The 16,868-nt window shown below is 38.3% G+C and overlaps 1 protein-coding gene across 1 annotated transcript; it reads right to left on the bottom strand.

Annotated features, from left to right (window-relative positions):
• Positions 1-510: 510 nt before the first annotated feature.
• LOC144448912 (matrix metalloproteinase-14-like) lies at positions 511-9,683 on the bottom strand. Its single transcript, XM_078139263.1, has 8 exons — positions 9,369-9,683; positions 6,314-6,579; positions 5,495-5,778; positions 4,946-5,104; positions 4,187-4,329; positions 3,240-3,381; positions 2,555-2,812; positions 511-1,784 (listed from the first exon to the last, which is right to left on the bottom strand). The coding sequence occupies exons 1-8, from the start codon at positions 9,468-9,470 to the stop codon at positions 1,546-1,548; spliced, it is 1,593 nt and encodes a 530-aa protein (XP_077995389.1). The 5' UTR covers positions 9,471-9,683; the 3' UTR covers positions 511-1,545.
• Positions 9,684-16,868: the final 7,185 nt, after the last annotated feature.

The following is a 16,868-nucleotide window of genomic DNA, read 5'->3' as shown; positions in this document are numbered from 1 at the left end:
CACAGACACCGAATTGCGAGACGGTGTTCGTCAACTCGAAGGGAAAAATTGCTATGCATTAACTTTACATACATTCATCTTCAAAAAAGGTAATTATTGTTTAATTTCCAACACGAGTAGGTTGCCTCATTTTGCCCAGTCATGGTAATTTGGAGTGGTCAGAAAGGGAAAAGGAAATGTCAATCTCAAAGACAGTCAGCTGCAAACCAGGAAATAATCAAGTCTACTTTGAATTAAACAGGGCCTCGTTCTTTCCCACTCCCCTCTGTACTGTATACATACGTTATGCTTCTCTCTCTCCTTTTGCTTGATTCTTGCTCCCTGTTTCCTTATACATCCCATCTAGCTTCTTCTTTCCTCTCTCTCTCTCTCTCTCTCTCTCTCTCTCTCTCTCTCTCTCTCTCTCTCTCTCTCTCTCTCTCTCTCTCTCTCTCTCTCTCATAAAATCTATGTTTAATCGTTTGTGGAGGGTCTATGGTTCAATAAGTGACAGGCCATACGTACAAAGCATTTATATTTGGCACAACTTTATTAACCAGTGATTCCTTGCCTGCAAGGCCGTCAGTAAAATAATAATTACTGTAACATTATCATCAAATTAAAAAAGCAAATGGTTAAAATTGCATAGCAGATACTTTCTGAACACATGGTGTTCAGTACGTCATAATAACGAGACGTGAGAACAGCTCCAAAAGTATTAACAATACTATTAGGTGGAACATGGAATTCTTCAAAAACTACAGCATTGTCATTGACGCATGCGCAATGTGTTGAGTTTTGTAAATGAACAATTTCTCTCATAAAACTAAAACAACATAGATTTAGACAATGTCCTTCTAACGAGTTTAACCCGCGCTGTTATCATTTGGAAATAACTTAAATTTGGTCCTTTTTCTCTACGTTCATAAACATATTATACTTCCCAAAATGGGTAACCGTGACATCATTCAAGTTCAAGTGAATAATTGAATATTTTGTTTCTTCCTCGTCCGTGTCTGTGTCTGAACGTTTTGTTAGCTAGCTGCACAGTTGTGTCTTGGCAGTGGTGGCATTCATTCCATGGAAGTTTTGGATCGTGATACAAGCAGTGAGATTCATGGTAGATTGATAAGTTTTGAGTATACCCTGATATAACCGCAATGAACTATAGATATAAATCTATAAATCTGGCTAGATATCCATAATTTTAAAATCCAAACCAAAATGCACACATTTTTTGCGACTTTTTTTTTCACTATCTTAATAATAAACATAGTAAAAACTGTTGTTGTCTCTGATTGTACATTTACAGAATTTAGATTACAAATATACACAAAAAGGAACTTTAAAATACGATATGTCAGTTTCAATGATTATGGCAGTTTTCTAAGTCTAACATATTTTACATGTATAAATAAATTTTGCTGAAAACAAAATAGTTTCATTTTGTGAAAATTGGAAATTGCGTTAAAAAATATTTTGTCGTAAATTTGAGACAATTAATATTTCTTAAAAAGATTTCGTTGTAAATTTGAGAGAATTAATATTTCTTAATAAGATTTTGAATTAAAGAATGAGAACTAATACTGATGTGATAAAGATGACGATGGGAGCCGTCACTTTAGTGTTGACGGCAGACGAATAGACTGGTCCAGATTCGCCGTCTTCGAGTTCTTCTTCTCCTTTCACTATTCTGTTACAACCCAACCAATCGCGAGCAGCGTTACGTGGGTAGCCCGGTTCCACTTTCATCGTGTTGGAGTTGAACTGCCAGTAATCGTCACCTTTGAAGAAGTATGTGTATCCTGAAGGAAAAAATTGAGAACGAGGTTGAATTTTTATAAAAGCATAATTTTATCACCATGGTGATATTTCGAAACGGCAATAAGCTTACCAATTGCATAATAGATCATAATTGATTTAGTGGTTGTATTTGAATCATTTTCAATCTTTTAAGACCCACCTCAGATTATCAAAACAATAAATTCAGATATTAACACAGTTGTCTAGCAGAGTTGTAGATTGAAACATGGCGGTTTAAAAAGAATTCTTAGATAGGATATCAAAGAACCGAATCATATCACACACACTCAACATGTGTCACATCTCGCCTGACTTTTTTCAGAATAAGTTTGAAAGGTATGTATAATCTGTAAATTGATGTTTTTTAGTGGTAACCTTGTCACATAAATACATCCTTATATCATTTCTAGTACTAAAGCAAACACTTTGGAATATGTCTAGCATCTGATAACATTCTAATCAGGAGTTGGTATGACGTCATTTATTAGTTACCAATAAACTCGAAAATGTCGTACTCTCGTTTATAAAGGCTTAGTCTTTGTACATGCCGAATTACCTCTATCTAGCTGTCTCGACTCAGCCATGTTTCTATATAACGTTAGTGTGTATTATATCAATGTGTGTTGTACATTGGTTTTAGTAAAATATTGGGTCAGAGCCACGGACTGTGCCACTTTAAGAGGATGCTACGTTAGTGAGAATTGCACTAGTATACATTGTGTTTGTATCGCTCATATCGCGGAGAAAATTTGCCTCTTTGATGATTCCTTACCGTCTTTCCATTCGAACGCCGCATTAAGGTTGTTTGGAATTCCAGTCCAATGCTCGGATATCAGTTTAGGATAGCCAGGATCGACTTTATGGTTGACCTCGTCATATCTCCAGTATTTCTTGCCCTTGAAGAAGAACGTTTTGCCGTTGTTACCCCACACTAATGCGGCGTCAATATTGCGTGGTAATCCTATGTTACTGATGTATTGTGGATAGCCAGGGTCCTGATAATTGGTACTGTATATATAATAATGAGAATCTGCAGGAAAAATGTACAAAAATGGATAAGAGACCTGTTGAAAGAAATGCGTACGTCATATGCATTTATGAATAAATTATAATAAATTTGACGTTTTTGTATATGCACCGTATATACAACTAATCGTGCTTTTTATAATCAAAGAAATGACTACGGAAAGAAGAAATCTTATCTGCAAAAATAAGAAAATGTATTTTTTGGTTGGGATAATTTTTATCATTATTTAACCATGGGGATGAATGTCATTTATACTAGTATTGGTTGAATTGTGAATTTATTCCTGAAGAACAAAACTGGAAACGAAAGCGCATGTGTTCTAAGCATAAGGTCTATCATAATCGTCATATCGTGTTTTGGACTTGAAAAAGTGGGATGATATCTGATCAAAAATCTTCGAGGAAGGGAAAATATCTTGAACTCAAATTACCTTTCAGAAATACTATCCTGTGGTCATATCGCTCGTACACAGCGTTAACTCCGGATGGTAAATCATACCAGAAGTTTTCATTGGGATGGGGATATCCAGTCAAAGCTCTCCCCTTTTCCCGTAGTCTCCAGAAGACATTTTCCTAGAAGAGAGAAAACAAGTGAGGATATAGCTGAAATACTGTTGATGTAAAATCACAAGGCATATTTGTGGCCTGGCACGCTCCTCAATAATGGAATGTCGTGTCATGCGGTCGCAATCAGTATTCTCTTTACTGAGGGTGCTTGTGCTTATATAAGTTGTGGGCCACTCGTGGCTCGATGCGATTTATCTTGCAGACTAACTCCTCAAAAGAGTGGAAAAAAGACTGTGGTTCGCGAAAATGGCTTAAATTGCAGCACGTACTGTAACTCTTGTCCCAAAAGAACAACACACTGATATTGTGTAACGTATAGTAAGTTTAAGCACATGCATATAACAGACAACCAATGTTCACCATCACTTGTACTACAGTAACTACTACCTACTACTACACTGTGTCCCAGTCATACAGTGCCACGTCTGGAGAAAAGTTCAGCAGCTGCATTTTTCGCTCTTTCCAAAAAATGTGTTCAAATAGTTCATTGCTCATTCGGCAAAAAATAGTTTCCATAACGACACATACAAAACCTTACAAGTTGTGAGAAATTTTTTTTTTGAGAAAAGATTTCAGCGAAATCACTATGTTTCAGTGCCTTTTTTTTCTTCTAAACACTGTTCACTATACTCGTACGTATATGTTACTATCTTCATCTCAATTCATCATGCATCCCTGATTTCTCAATTTATAACATACTGAATGGAAAACGTCTGTCTTCTGGAATTGCTCACCAAAATATCCACTTCTGAGGAATCACTGTGACCTTAAAAATTGAACTTACATAAATTTATAAAATAATATGTTATACCTTGAAGAAGAAAATTTCTCCTCGTATACTGCCAATAGCGTCGAAACCCGACGAACATGGTTCCATCGTTGGATTCATTGGATCATCAGGTGCATTGGTGGGATCTGGCATGTTTGGTGCTTGAGTGTAATCACGGTTAGGACCTGTCATAAACAAACAAGAACGTCAAATTGAATTGCCCGTTACCAGCAGAGGTTGAGAGCTGACGAAAGCAAGGCGTGTAGGCCTTTCCAACTACTTTTTTTGCGATCGAGTTGTGCGACTCGGCATATTGGTAAACGGTTACAGTATGCCCGTAGAAGCTAGCAAAGTCTAAGTTCGTCCTTTTGCTCTTTGCAAATTTTGAGCCCCCCCCCTCCCCCTAGATTGAAGACTCTTGTTCAAAATACTATCCAAACTCTCAGAAGACACCTACAATATGCAATAGTCGATCTGTTGCCACCTTTTATCTTTACCACTTTTCGGCATTGTCGTAAAAATGATGACTACCCTCTTTACGGCAAGTCTAACCCAAGATCGTTAATACGTCAGTTGGAAAATATTTTCTGCATTGTGAAAATGCTCTTCTTGAATAAACGGTCTTTTGAAGGATTTATCTTGTGTATAAATGTATTCATCTTATAGCAATATGTCAACTCAAAGAATTGAAAGGAAGCAAATTTCTTTCACAAAATTTCAATGATCAGCGGTTTAACTTTATCAAGTAAACTTCCTTTTCATTCTGAGGTAGGAATACCAAAACCAAATGAGTTTGCGTACCATATAGAGATTGAATTCCGATTCTATCATCATCTGGTAGCTGGAAGTGTGGATTGTAACCCTGGTAGTAAGGACCCATTAAAGCACCGGGGCTTGAAGAGTGGCCAAGACCAAGACTGTGACCAAATTCGTGGGTTGCAACGTACTCCAGGTTGATACCTAGGGATGGAACGAAATGTCAAAATTAATGCAAGGTGCAAGACGAGTGAGAAAGAGAGAGTAAGAGAGAGAGAGAGAGAGAGAGAGAGAGAGAGAGAGAGAGAGAGAGAGAGAGAGAGAGAGAGAGAGAGAGAGAGAGAGAGAGAGAGAGAGAGAGAGAGAGAGAGAGAGAGAGAGAGAGAGAGAGAGAGAGAGAGAGAGAGAGAGAGAGAGAGAGAGAGAGGGGGGGGGGAGGGAGAGAGAGAGAGGGAGAGAGAGAGAGAGAGCGAGCGAGCGAAATGTTTTAATATATACATTGCCCATGTATAATGAACAACCTTTCATAAAATTGTGATATACGTGTATTCCAATGTCAGTATGGCGTCATTTACTTAAAGAATGTGTTTTTACCTTCATAAGTGTTAATAGTGAATGCCTCATCGTCATCAAAATGGCAATCTCCACCAATGCCTTTACCAGGAAAGTACGCATGCGCCAAAGTTCCTCCCGGTCCATCAAAGGGTCCTGCATCACCGTGGTAACCCCTTACAAACTGTATTCTGATATCTGGTTCATACTGGTAGTCATATATTTCAGTGAAGGTCAGAGCACTGGCATCCTGCCAGAAATCGAAAGCCTTACGAATTGTACGTCTCGTGTCTTCTGGGTCCAAATCGGGCGTGAAATTTTCAATTCTGGAATAAAAGTTGTAAAAAGTTGTTAAAAGATAAAATTATTCAATCACAAATGATAACTTTGCCTTGAACATGACATTCCCTTCCCGTAGTCTTAGAAAGGCGTCGGTATTTCAAGAACCGCTGGTATTAAACGACCATGTATACTGTTGGCGTCAGTTGCATTAGTCAGAGTTCAGACCACTGGAGTGACTACCCCTTGCAAAATACATGTATAAGCCACCAGCCCCATCGTGACGTTGTGGTATGACCCCGGGGGTACATATGACTGGGCATCAGTCATGGACATCGCCGGTTGACCAAATGACTTGTCTCTCCACCACGCAGTAAACTATACCCGGTACCCCAGTTTAAATACTAGTATTCAGTTCTGATATTGATGTCAATTTTCTTTCAATGAAACCCTTAATCATCTTCCGTTTTCTTCCAGAACAACAACTGGGATCGGCAAGACATTTTAACGGGCAAGCTGAGTAAAGTGACAATAATCATTTTAATATCCCTCTCAGCGTCATTTAATTAACTCGAACCTTACCTGTATGTAAGATCGTTGTGGTCCCATTTGCTACCGGTATGGGCGTATCTTCTCTTCCTCGCACTTTCTGCGGTTCCCATCATATCCGGCACACCACATCTTGCTTTTCCCATCATAGCTAGAGTGTCAGAATCGAGCTCACCGGTTTCAGGTAGGTTAGCAAACCTTTGCATAATAATAATGGCATCTTGCAATTCATCTTTCGTGTTCAGCTGACCAGACTGCAAGTCAGGCATTGGAAGATACCCATAACGACGGAGGAAATCCTGCTTACAAAAAGTGTGAGAAAAAAAATATGAGTGGTTCGCCTTTGGGTCATATTGTCAATCTTAAATCGTTTATTTATCTTCAGAAATATAAATATTTTTCCCCTCAAAAATGTGCACATTAAGTTAACTCTTATAGTATTCATCCATTGCTCTCAGCAATGTTGGTTAGAAGCATAGGTGCACTCGCCCTACAGCCGATTCTGAGAATTTATTCTTGTCCGTACTATTACTAAGCGTTGTGGTTCAAGGCGACAATGTGAGCGGGTTTTATGAGGACTACTACATTGCGATACCTTAACCAGCAAATTGATAGTAAATGTCGTCCGGATATGCCGGCCATTACTGCACATAATATTTCTCTGTATTAAACGTCGATGTACCAAGAAGATGAGAAGGTCGTAAAAATAATTCTGACTGTTCGTAAACTTATGTCCTTTTTACGGCAACGCAAACACACATGCTCGATTTTGATGTTGCGTCTGGGGAAAATGTACAATTAATTGAATCACACTGACACAATTTAGCGATTTGAAAAACAAAATGCCCAGAACGAAAGCATATAGGAACTTGTCTAGACGACGAGTTTCTCTCTAACAAGCTACAGTATAAACAAATCACGTGACTAGTGTACTTCTTACGCATATCAGGTCACAGTCATGTGCTCCCCGGGGTATGAGGGTCATCCGAGGTGATGAACGTGAAACAATACACAGTTCACAACGTACTTTTCCGTTTGCCCTTAAGGATAACCATATTTGGTAAGCGTATTAATCACCAACAGTAGATCGGAAAAGGACTGCCCATGGTTTAGCATATGTCTTGCTGTGCCTAAACAATTGGTTTACAAAGTTAAACTATTTTTAGATTGAGAAAGAAAGTTTTGATAACAATCGGTGATTTTCCCCGCTGTCAGTCACTCATGATAGCAAAATTGCATATCCTACGGCGTAACTTTGAATACAATACTAACTGTAACATAACATAACATAACATAACATAACATAACACAACACAACACAACACAACACAACACAACACAACACAACGCATCACAACGCAACGCAACGTAACGTAACGTAACGTAACATAACATAACATAACATTAGCTTTCCTACATCAAAGGGGGTTACTACCAGATTCTGACGTACTCTTTGATTGCTTGTACGCGGTTTAACTTGTAAAGGTGACTTTTATACCAACCTTTGCTATTTGAATTTCACTCGATTGTAAATTGTTTAGTTTGTCCAGTAGACTGAACTGTGCACTTGCACGAGTTACATGATGGTAACATGCAATTGCATAACAGACAATTTGTATTCTTTGCAGTCATCTAAAGATTTTAGGATGTATTTAAATACTTGTGACTTCTTTCTTCGCAGTAACACTGGCTTTTACTAGTAAATAAAGTTTTTGTATATATCTTGTCTCGACATTCTCGTAAACCTCCGAAGATGGTGATAATGTTTACTTTCGTCGCTGAATTCAATGGGAAACAGACGAGACGATCGGAGATGCTCACAATTAAAGTTTTGTGCCAGTGAATTTTGACGCAATTTTTCGGGCGACAGAAAAAAAAAGTTAATCGGGTGATTTAATCCAGCGGCTAGGTTTAGGCGCCAAACTCCAAGGTGTTGGTAGACACGGCAGATGTTTGCTAAGTAGAGAAACGTATGTTTTAATAGATTTAATTCAATCTAATTTCCCATTTCATTAGAAGTATAAACACTGGAAAAATACGACGTCGCGTAATCGCATTAGGACAGCTAGCTGCAATAACAGCACAACTAAGCGTACAATCGTTGATCCTGATCCTAACACTTGCAATCTGTTGACTTTTTAAAGAAAATCAGATTAATATTATTCGATATTTATTTTGAAGTTAAAAAAATAACCAGAGACCATATGCCATTTCAAGACACAATAGTCCCTTCATTTAAGTTGACCACCGAGTAGATTGTGAGATACGTCGCGTTGTTCAGCCCTGTCAGGCTTCTAAACCAGTGCTTACTGAAGGTGTGGAACGATTGAGTCGTTACATACTAACCATCAAGCTAAAGGAAATCAAATGCTATTGTCTTTATCTTAATTTTAATAACTGCTTTTACATTGCTGTTTGAAGATAACGTAGTGTAAAAATCGGAATGAATACGGTCGTTAGGAATTAGACTAGCTTTTACATTATTTATGTAATATAATGATAGGAAGTATAGTATATTATGGTGAGCTATCTATAGCACGTTGGTTTAGAACAGGAACTTAGGAATGAGTGGGCCGGACAGAGTGGTTTTACCCGCGACTTCTAGAATATAGGCAACCCCTAGAAAATTCAATCCAAAATCAGGTGATCCGGAATAACGGTAATGATGATTTTGTGCAGGACATACAACACTGAGTTTGTTACATGTAAAACATTTAGCTTGAATACGGTATTCTCGTGCTATTCTGCATCAAATCTCAATTGTGGCAGAGATAATTCGATATCACATTAGCATCTAGAATAGTACATGAATAACGATTGTTTTGTCTGTGCAATCTTGGAAGTAGATGTACTGGTATGGGGGTCCAGGTTACAGTTGTCGAAATGCCTTTTTAACGTGACACGTTTTCAGATATGTGTATACACGTTTCCTTTCTGCTATGGCATCGCACAAGTTTGTGATACATGTAAGTTGTTGAAATTTTGCTGTGTAAAAACTGTTGGGGATCGAGTCCCCAATATAGTGATTTATGAGAAACTAACAATTATCAAGTCAGTAAATGCACTGAAATAAAATGAATAAACTCACCACTCCTTGTGCCTGTTGTGACGGGGATGCATGAATGTACCGGACTGTTACACATATGACGAGTAACATGAAAAGTGAGGATGACTTGATCACGGTTGCCATGGCGATCGTCGATGATCGCTCAAATTAAATTATACCTTTTCAAATTCTAGTAGTAGTAGCTTTCCAATACTGGTGACTAGTTCGTTCGACCCCTCTAATCTGTAAAAACACGTTCAGGTAGACGGTGAGCCAGTTATATCTATGCCAGCTACTTCGTTAACCAGTGGAACACCAAAATGTGTATGTCCGTCCTTAGACTTGTTTCGTTGTAGTTAAGAATCACACTGACTCAAACTGACGGATGAGTGATATTTAAATACTCTCAGCGTTTCCGGTTTGTTGGTTCAGCGTTAATCGAACCATATGGGTACGAACGTCCGGTCAGGTATGAAACATATGGCAAGTACGGTCTTTCAAGAAATTCAAAGAAAGGCGGGAGTAAAACCTCCTTGTGGCGAAGTTGACGGAAGGAAATAATAGCTACTTCCTTAAGGCTGAGAAAACATTTAGCTAGTAATACGCGTCGTACGATTGAATTTCTTCAAGTGTAAAACAACGTTCGGATTCGTCACGGGTATGAAATCGACACGTACTCCAGGCACGTATAGGCTACTACTTGGTCAGAGGGCGAAGAACTTGTCGATCTGTTTTTTTTTACAATGACAGGAAAGAGAATTCCAACCCTTGATATTTGTTTTTCGCAAAATACTCAATGTTACAATGTGTACATTTCTGATTCGCTTGACGTACTTTTTGGCCATTACAAAATACCTAGAATTATATGGTGAATTACATAACTTATAGCCTTTGGTGAAAGTTTAAGGTTCGATTTCTTGGTCGTCAGCCAAGTTAACAGCATAGTGAAATACAAACTTGAAAATACACCGCATTCCCGATAAAGACAAGGTCGCCAAACACTATACATGCATTTATCTGTCATTTATATGTTTGCCATTCAGCCATATCATGAGGGGATTTCGATCTCGTTTTCCCCATTATTACAGTTCCTATAGAGTATCGTTACCATTTACACCTCCACTCAATTGTTCAGTTAGAAACCACGTTGTCATCCAGACTAACTGCATTACATCGAGAGCGAAATCCCACATTTAACTGTATTCCCGATTAGTTTACTCTTGAGCCTGACTTCGATACGTAACCTCTTGCTGTGTATTTTAAGCTAGTCTGGAAGTTATGCATTGAATCTGAAAATATCGTCAGATTGAAACCCAATGGATGGCTAACTTTTAAACACTTTTTGGCTGATATTTTTTCTATAATTGTCTATCTAAGAATAGTCTAGTTCCTATACGGTATCGTTATTGATTTTGGTTAGAGACCACGTTGGCGCCCAGACTAATCTAAGAATGAACGGATGGAACAAATGGACTTGTTGAAAGAATTTCTGTTTTTTTCTCGATTGGCCTTTAAAGAATTGATGAAAAAATGTTTGAATCTGTTTTTTGTATGTCCTTGAATATCAGTTTTAAGTTTGTAGTATTGTGCTAGAACAGTTCAACCGCAGTTAGAGAAGTTACACTTGTCTTTGTTGTTGTTGGTTGAGCCAGGGCTTGAAATTACACTCATTTTTATTTATTAAAAAATATAAAACAGTTCACACATTTTTTTATGCTCAAGTTAAAACGACTAATAACGTGTTTTGACTTGTATTTGGTAAGTCAAATAATAGGTGAGAGGTTAGATTGATTGTTTACTTGCGTGGACACCTACACACCTACCTGAAATGTACATGCTTTATCACCTATAATATATACATATTTTTAATTCCTCTCCTCGCGAAGTAGGTCAACACTTTATTTTAATGGCCATCGTAGTACTTAGCCGAGATATAACAAACACGACACCCCTGTGTCAAATTAACGATTTGCAGGTAAACATGCGATCTTTGCAAACAAAAAAGGGGCGGTCCCCGAATAATGTCCTACAAAATCAAACAATAACGTCAAAGTCATGTTCGTTATAATTAGCTCAGGGTTGACCTGTCTGTGGACATTACCAAATACAGACAAAAAACAACAACGAAGGTTTAAACCCGAATCTCGTGACTTTTAGTCACGCTATTGTTTCTAAATCTATGCCAAGGACCGTCCAGGTGAGGCTGCCCTGACCGCATCCACAATTTCAAAATAGATATCTAATTATATGTTTACCTCGTCACCATATTCGGTCAAAAAATAAAGCGCAAAGCAGAAACCACATCCTTACATTCGTGCTTATCGCGAAAAACTCTGCTACACAATGGTGATGTCATGGTATATTACTTATTAGGTGTCTTGTATTTCACGGGTTTGTTCAGTTAGGGAAAAACATGAACATTTCTAGAAGTAAGGAAATGACAAAAAAAAATTCAGTAACGTCTCTGTTGTGCACTTGTTATCGGGCCGTGATGGTCTCTACGTGTGTCCCCTCACATGAGGATGGACACTATTCATCAGTCAACTTTACCCAACAGCTAGCTAGGCCTGTCACCATATTTACTTTTAGTACACGAGTGTCTGTCCACATCTTTATTCTCCTAGCCTGTAAACCACGATGTCCTGTTTAAATAAAATCAACTCCAATAATCTGATTTAAAACTGGTACATGGTGGAGGGGCGGGGGTAAGATTTGCTTTATTCGTTTTAGTTCCATTCCGTATTTGCTTAGCATGTTCACTGCGCTGTTGAGATGCACCATTACCTGGTCGTGTCTCCCCCAGAAGCCATTGTCACGTATACGACGAGGACTAGGAGACACGACCAGCTAAACTGCTGTATTTAGGTCAGCCAGTACTTCATTTTATATAAGTATGTAGATTGGCAATACGATGACATGGTCTTGCCATTCCCTGTTAGGGTTTTTAAAGGTAGAGATGGTAAGACTGTGGCAAGTCCCATCCAGTCACTGGTTTTCTATATATAGGTGTCACTGTGGGCTGTTTCAACTTAATTCTCATTTTTCTCGTTCAAACAGGATTTACGAAACTATGGTAGAGTTCAGTCGTGTGGGGACTTTTGGCTCTCCCCTTTACTTTGCCCACATTTCCTTTTCACTTCATTTTCCCTATACTAAGGGGAAAGGCGAGAACCAAATATCCCGACGCGACTGGATTCGAGGCTAAAACTATAATAGGCAGATTGAAGTTAATTTTAAGAGTGAGCATTAGTTCCAAAACTGCTTTAAAATCGCAAAACCATAGCCCACAAACTTGTCATGGTCTTCCTCTATAGTATAAACATTGAGATTATGTATCATGTGGGCCGCCACCGGCAGATGGTGGTTTTTTGGCTTTGCCGCTCGAGCGCACTTTGAAGACCACTATAAGAGAATCCAGTGGTCTGAGGATTAACTTATCAGACAATGACATAGGAATACGGAATGACTAGTCTGGAATCAGTGGAGTGCGGGATTTTTGGAACTTGTCGTTCCCCTACCAAAAAATCCCCGCTTGACTGGATTTTTGGAACTTGCATTTCCCCTGCCAAAATCCAAGAATGACTGGATTCTTGGCCACATAATGATACAAGATTGTTGTCGGATTCGGACCTGTGTACGATTCATACTTTGTCACTAGTCTCTTCATACATCAAACAGTAAGTGAATGTTCAGCCATATAGGGTCTATGGTTCAGCCATTCAGAGTTACTCTTTTGGATCACACGAGAGCACTCAGGAATAACTCAACAGACACAAATTTATGGTTCGCCAGTTACCTCTCCAAATGCCAAACGAGGTGGTTACTTTTGGGAGGGTCTGAAAGGTCCAGCCGTTTGCCCGCTTACGCACATACAAGTCTGTGGTTTATGTAGCCACTAGCATCTACTAAGTGGAAACAACGCCTGGATCTACAGGCTATTTTGTGAGAAAAAAAAATGCCGAAAAAGTAAATATTGAAATATTGGTTCGTGACACTATCACATCCAAAATCACAAAATCAAAAATACGAAAAAAACACCCTCCAAAAAAACCAGGCAATTGTAATTATTATATTTTTATTATTATTATTATACAAATGTATATCATGTATACAAAGGAAATAAAGGTGAATAAAGTGTCGAGACATATTGTTCGGAGACATCCACTAGTTAAATCATCAAACAACTACGCAGACATAATTAAGAAACTGCAAATTCTACAATGTAACATAGCAGGATGGTAATTTCTTGCTGTTTTTGTCCGAATGAAATAAACCGTTTAAAGGTATACTGCAACCAGATGCAGTATACACGGCTTAATGTTTTGGTGTCTACATTTTTACGTCTGCATGGTGGCATGGAAGTTTGAGATAAAATGTTAAAAAATGTTAAAAAATAAAAAATGTCAGTAAAGATAACGGAATAGTCCTTGAAGTTGACAGGTAGGTTTTGTGTTACAAGAAACCAAGATTAATATCTTGTTACTATCTTAAAGTTTGATTTCAGTGTATAGTAGTACCTGCTGAACAGTGACTTCAAACAGACTGCACATCTAATTACTGATGTGAGTGGGGATGGGTGTAAATTCGTTATTTCCACATCGAGACGAGGAAATCAAAATTCAAAATCCCAATTCGTCTGGATTCTAGACTAATGATGACTGGGCAGCTTCCATTCCAGGTCGATCAACACCCCCCCCGTTACTGATCAAGCACGTTTGTCAGCACATCGCCATAATTATATAAAAAGATATGAATCTGGAAACGAAACGAGAAATGGTTTAAGCTGTTTGATATAGAGTTCGGTGAACTGTGGTGGTGAACCGTGGACTGAGGGGCGTGCATGGTGGTGACTGATTGTGGGCCACTGGCAACAAACATGTATAATTCATGTATAGTGGTCTGAGCTTCTTTGGTCAGAACAATTCACTCGCTGAGATACAAAGGTGTGATTTACGTAACTTCGTCAGAAGCTGATGTCACCATGTTTGATACAAATGGACTCTTTATAATGTATCAGAAGATGACATCACCTAAGGAAATGAAAGAGACGGCGTAATCTCAAAAACTGATCAGCCATTCTCCTCTTCTTATTATACGTTGCTCCCCCCCGAGTTTGCCAACTGTTTTGCAGATGAAAAAGTTCTGATCTTACGTGTTTATTAGTATATGATTAATAAAGGGATGGTCACTAATCTAGATCACTATGAAAAGACAAGAAATATAAAGAAAAGATGATTAAAAGCAAATGTTTGGTAATTAGTAACCGAAACGACTTTTTGATCTCTAGTGATGGTTAGCGCATGACTGTATAAACTGCATCTGTTATTGATTCTATTCCTGGAAATCATTACTCCCACATCAGGATGTCTATTCATTATATTCTTGTAAAATATCATCCTAGCATTATAATGCATTTAGAGTCTGAATGGGGCTTGTCTGCATCCACCTTTGTTGTTACCTAGAATTCATTCAATCCCCAGGGGTGATAGACAATCTTTGGAGCGTTCATACGTTATTACTGGGTATACCTTCTGCCTGAAATACATTTGTACATGCATGACCATGTATGCCGCACAGAACAAATAACACGCACTGGCCATTTACTCTGTGCTAAAGATACAATGAATCCACAGGCTACCATGTATGTTTATTAGGCAGGGAAATGACATTAATAACAATTAATAATGATAATAATTTATTCGTATTACCCACATTACAAAACTAAAGAGCTATTGTCATACACAAGTGTTAACTGATGGGTATTGTGGAACGAAAAATTGTTCCTGTTAAACTTTTCATTTCAGTTAACTTTTACTTATTTCAAAACTGGTACCATGATAAACGATAACGACTAATGGTCGACGGTGTTAATATCTTTCGTAAATTATTTCTTTACTTTGAATACATAATTTCCACCAGCTGACCATCAAGATTCGGCTCACAGCCAATTTAATAATTGCTCACTGAACACAACAGTGTTTGTTTGACCCTGACCTGAGAACTGAATGCAGGAACTAAGTTTCTCTCGTCATGGTTATGACCGAATTACACACGTACATAGCAGGAGTTTCCAATATACTATTACATTCTGTTCCTGTGCGACTGACTTCATTTTCCGCAAAAGTTCGCAGACTACTACTACATTTGTAGACCAGTCTGGTCCTCGATATTTCCGAACGGCAAGGGGGAAATAACCCAAAAATTCGTCATCATCCAAGTTTAGCCTGTTCGCGGCCAGGTTTAATACCTCCAACCATCGTAAAACATGTACATGTAATTTTAAACGACTTTCTGTAGTTTATCAGCAAACGTCATACGACTGGAGATTTCGTTTATCCAACACACATTTCCAATAGCACATCGGATGGAGTTTGAGTAACTTGAATCGCGGGTTTAGTAATACTGTCGATGCCGGAACATATACCCCCCTCCCCCCCAGAAAAATGCAGCAAATATCCAACGGAATTGCGAATTTCCCACAGTTTCATACGAACTCGAAATTTGGCAAACGCCCTCTTTCGGTATTAGGTAACTCAGTAGCTTAAACAATCACAGGAACACAGCAGACCTTGTGTATATCTATGATTAGACTGTCGCCTTCGAACTCCTGACAAATATTTCAACATTTAACGTATGCGTGGAGTCACCTTTCTAGCGGTACTGTATACAGCTGCAGTACAGTGTAGCTACAAATTGAAATAATTTAATAAGAATAAAAAACGTCTTATCATAGTATTAGTATTAGTTTTTTAAATGAAGAAATACACAAGGTAGACTTTCATTTTTTTTAAATGTGGGATAACAGCACATCATCCCAACTCATATAATTAAATGGAAGTCATACAATACTCTCGAAATAGTTAAACCTGCCATCTATTTTGGATTTGTTGTTTATTTAATTTCATATTATCCAAATTTGGAAACTTGGGGAAAGACGTAAACCCGTTATTTACGGCAATACAATGCTGTTACAAATATTTCTCTTTGATGTAAAGTTAAAGTTTAGCAGTCAACAACGGTTTACTGTCACGAGCAATGCCCAAAAAAGTCAAATGAGCGAGTGTTACATGTACTTTCCTTTCCAAATTTGAAAAAAAGGTACTGTAAGGTTAGGCGGTTTAAAGTATTTTTGAGTACCCTGTCTTGATTTTTTTAGTTCGAAACTAAGATTTCTCTATGAGCAGTTGTCTAAAGTATATGCCATGAAGCGTGATTCAGAATTCACAATAGGGTAGTAACACTCCACATATATGAAACAGAGTTGTGTTCCAAATCTTGACCTCGACGATTTAAATGTAACTCCTAACCGTCTTTTCTATAGTGCTCTGCGGGACGGAGTTCACCATCGTCGTAAACCATAGCCTCTTTTACGGCACCGTCTTGGACCCACTAAGAAATAATAGTGCTGGTTTGCGAGAACGGAGTTCACTTGCTTGGTTTGCCATTTGTATAATGGAAGCAGCAGAATTTACCGGGAAGGGGGGATAAAATATGTTGGTCACAATTTTTTGTCGCACCCCCTTCGCGAGCTCAAACAAAAAT

The sequence above is a fragment of the Glandiceps talaboti genome, chromosome 18 (assembly GCF_964340395.1).
Source record: "Glandiceps talaboti chromosome 18, keGlaTala1.1, whole genome shotgun sequence".
Lineage (NCBI taxonomy): Eukaryota > Metazoa > Hemichordata > Enteropneusta > Spengelidae > Glandiceps > Glandiceps talaboti.
The sequence above is the reverse complement of the archived record's forward strand: the minus strand, read 5'-3'. Positions and strand labels throughout refer to the sequence as shown.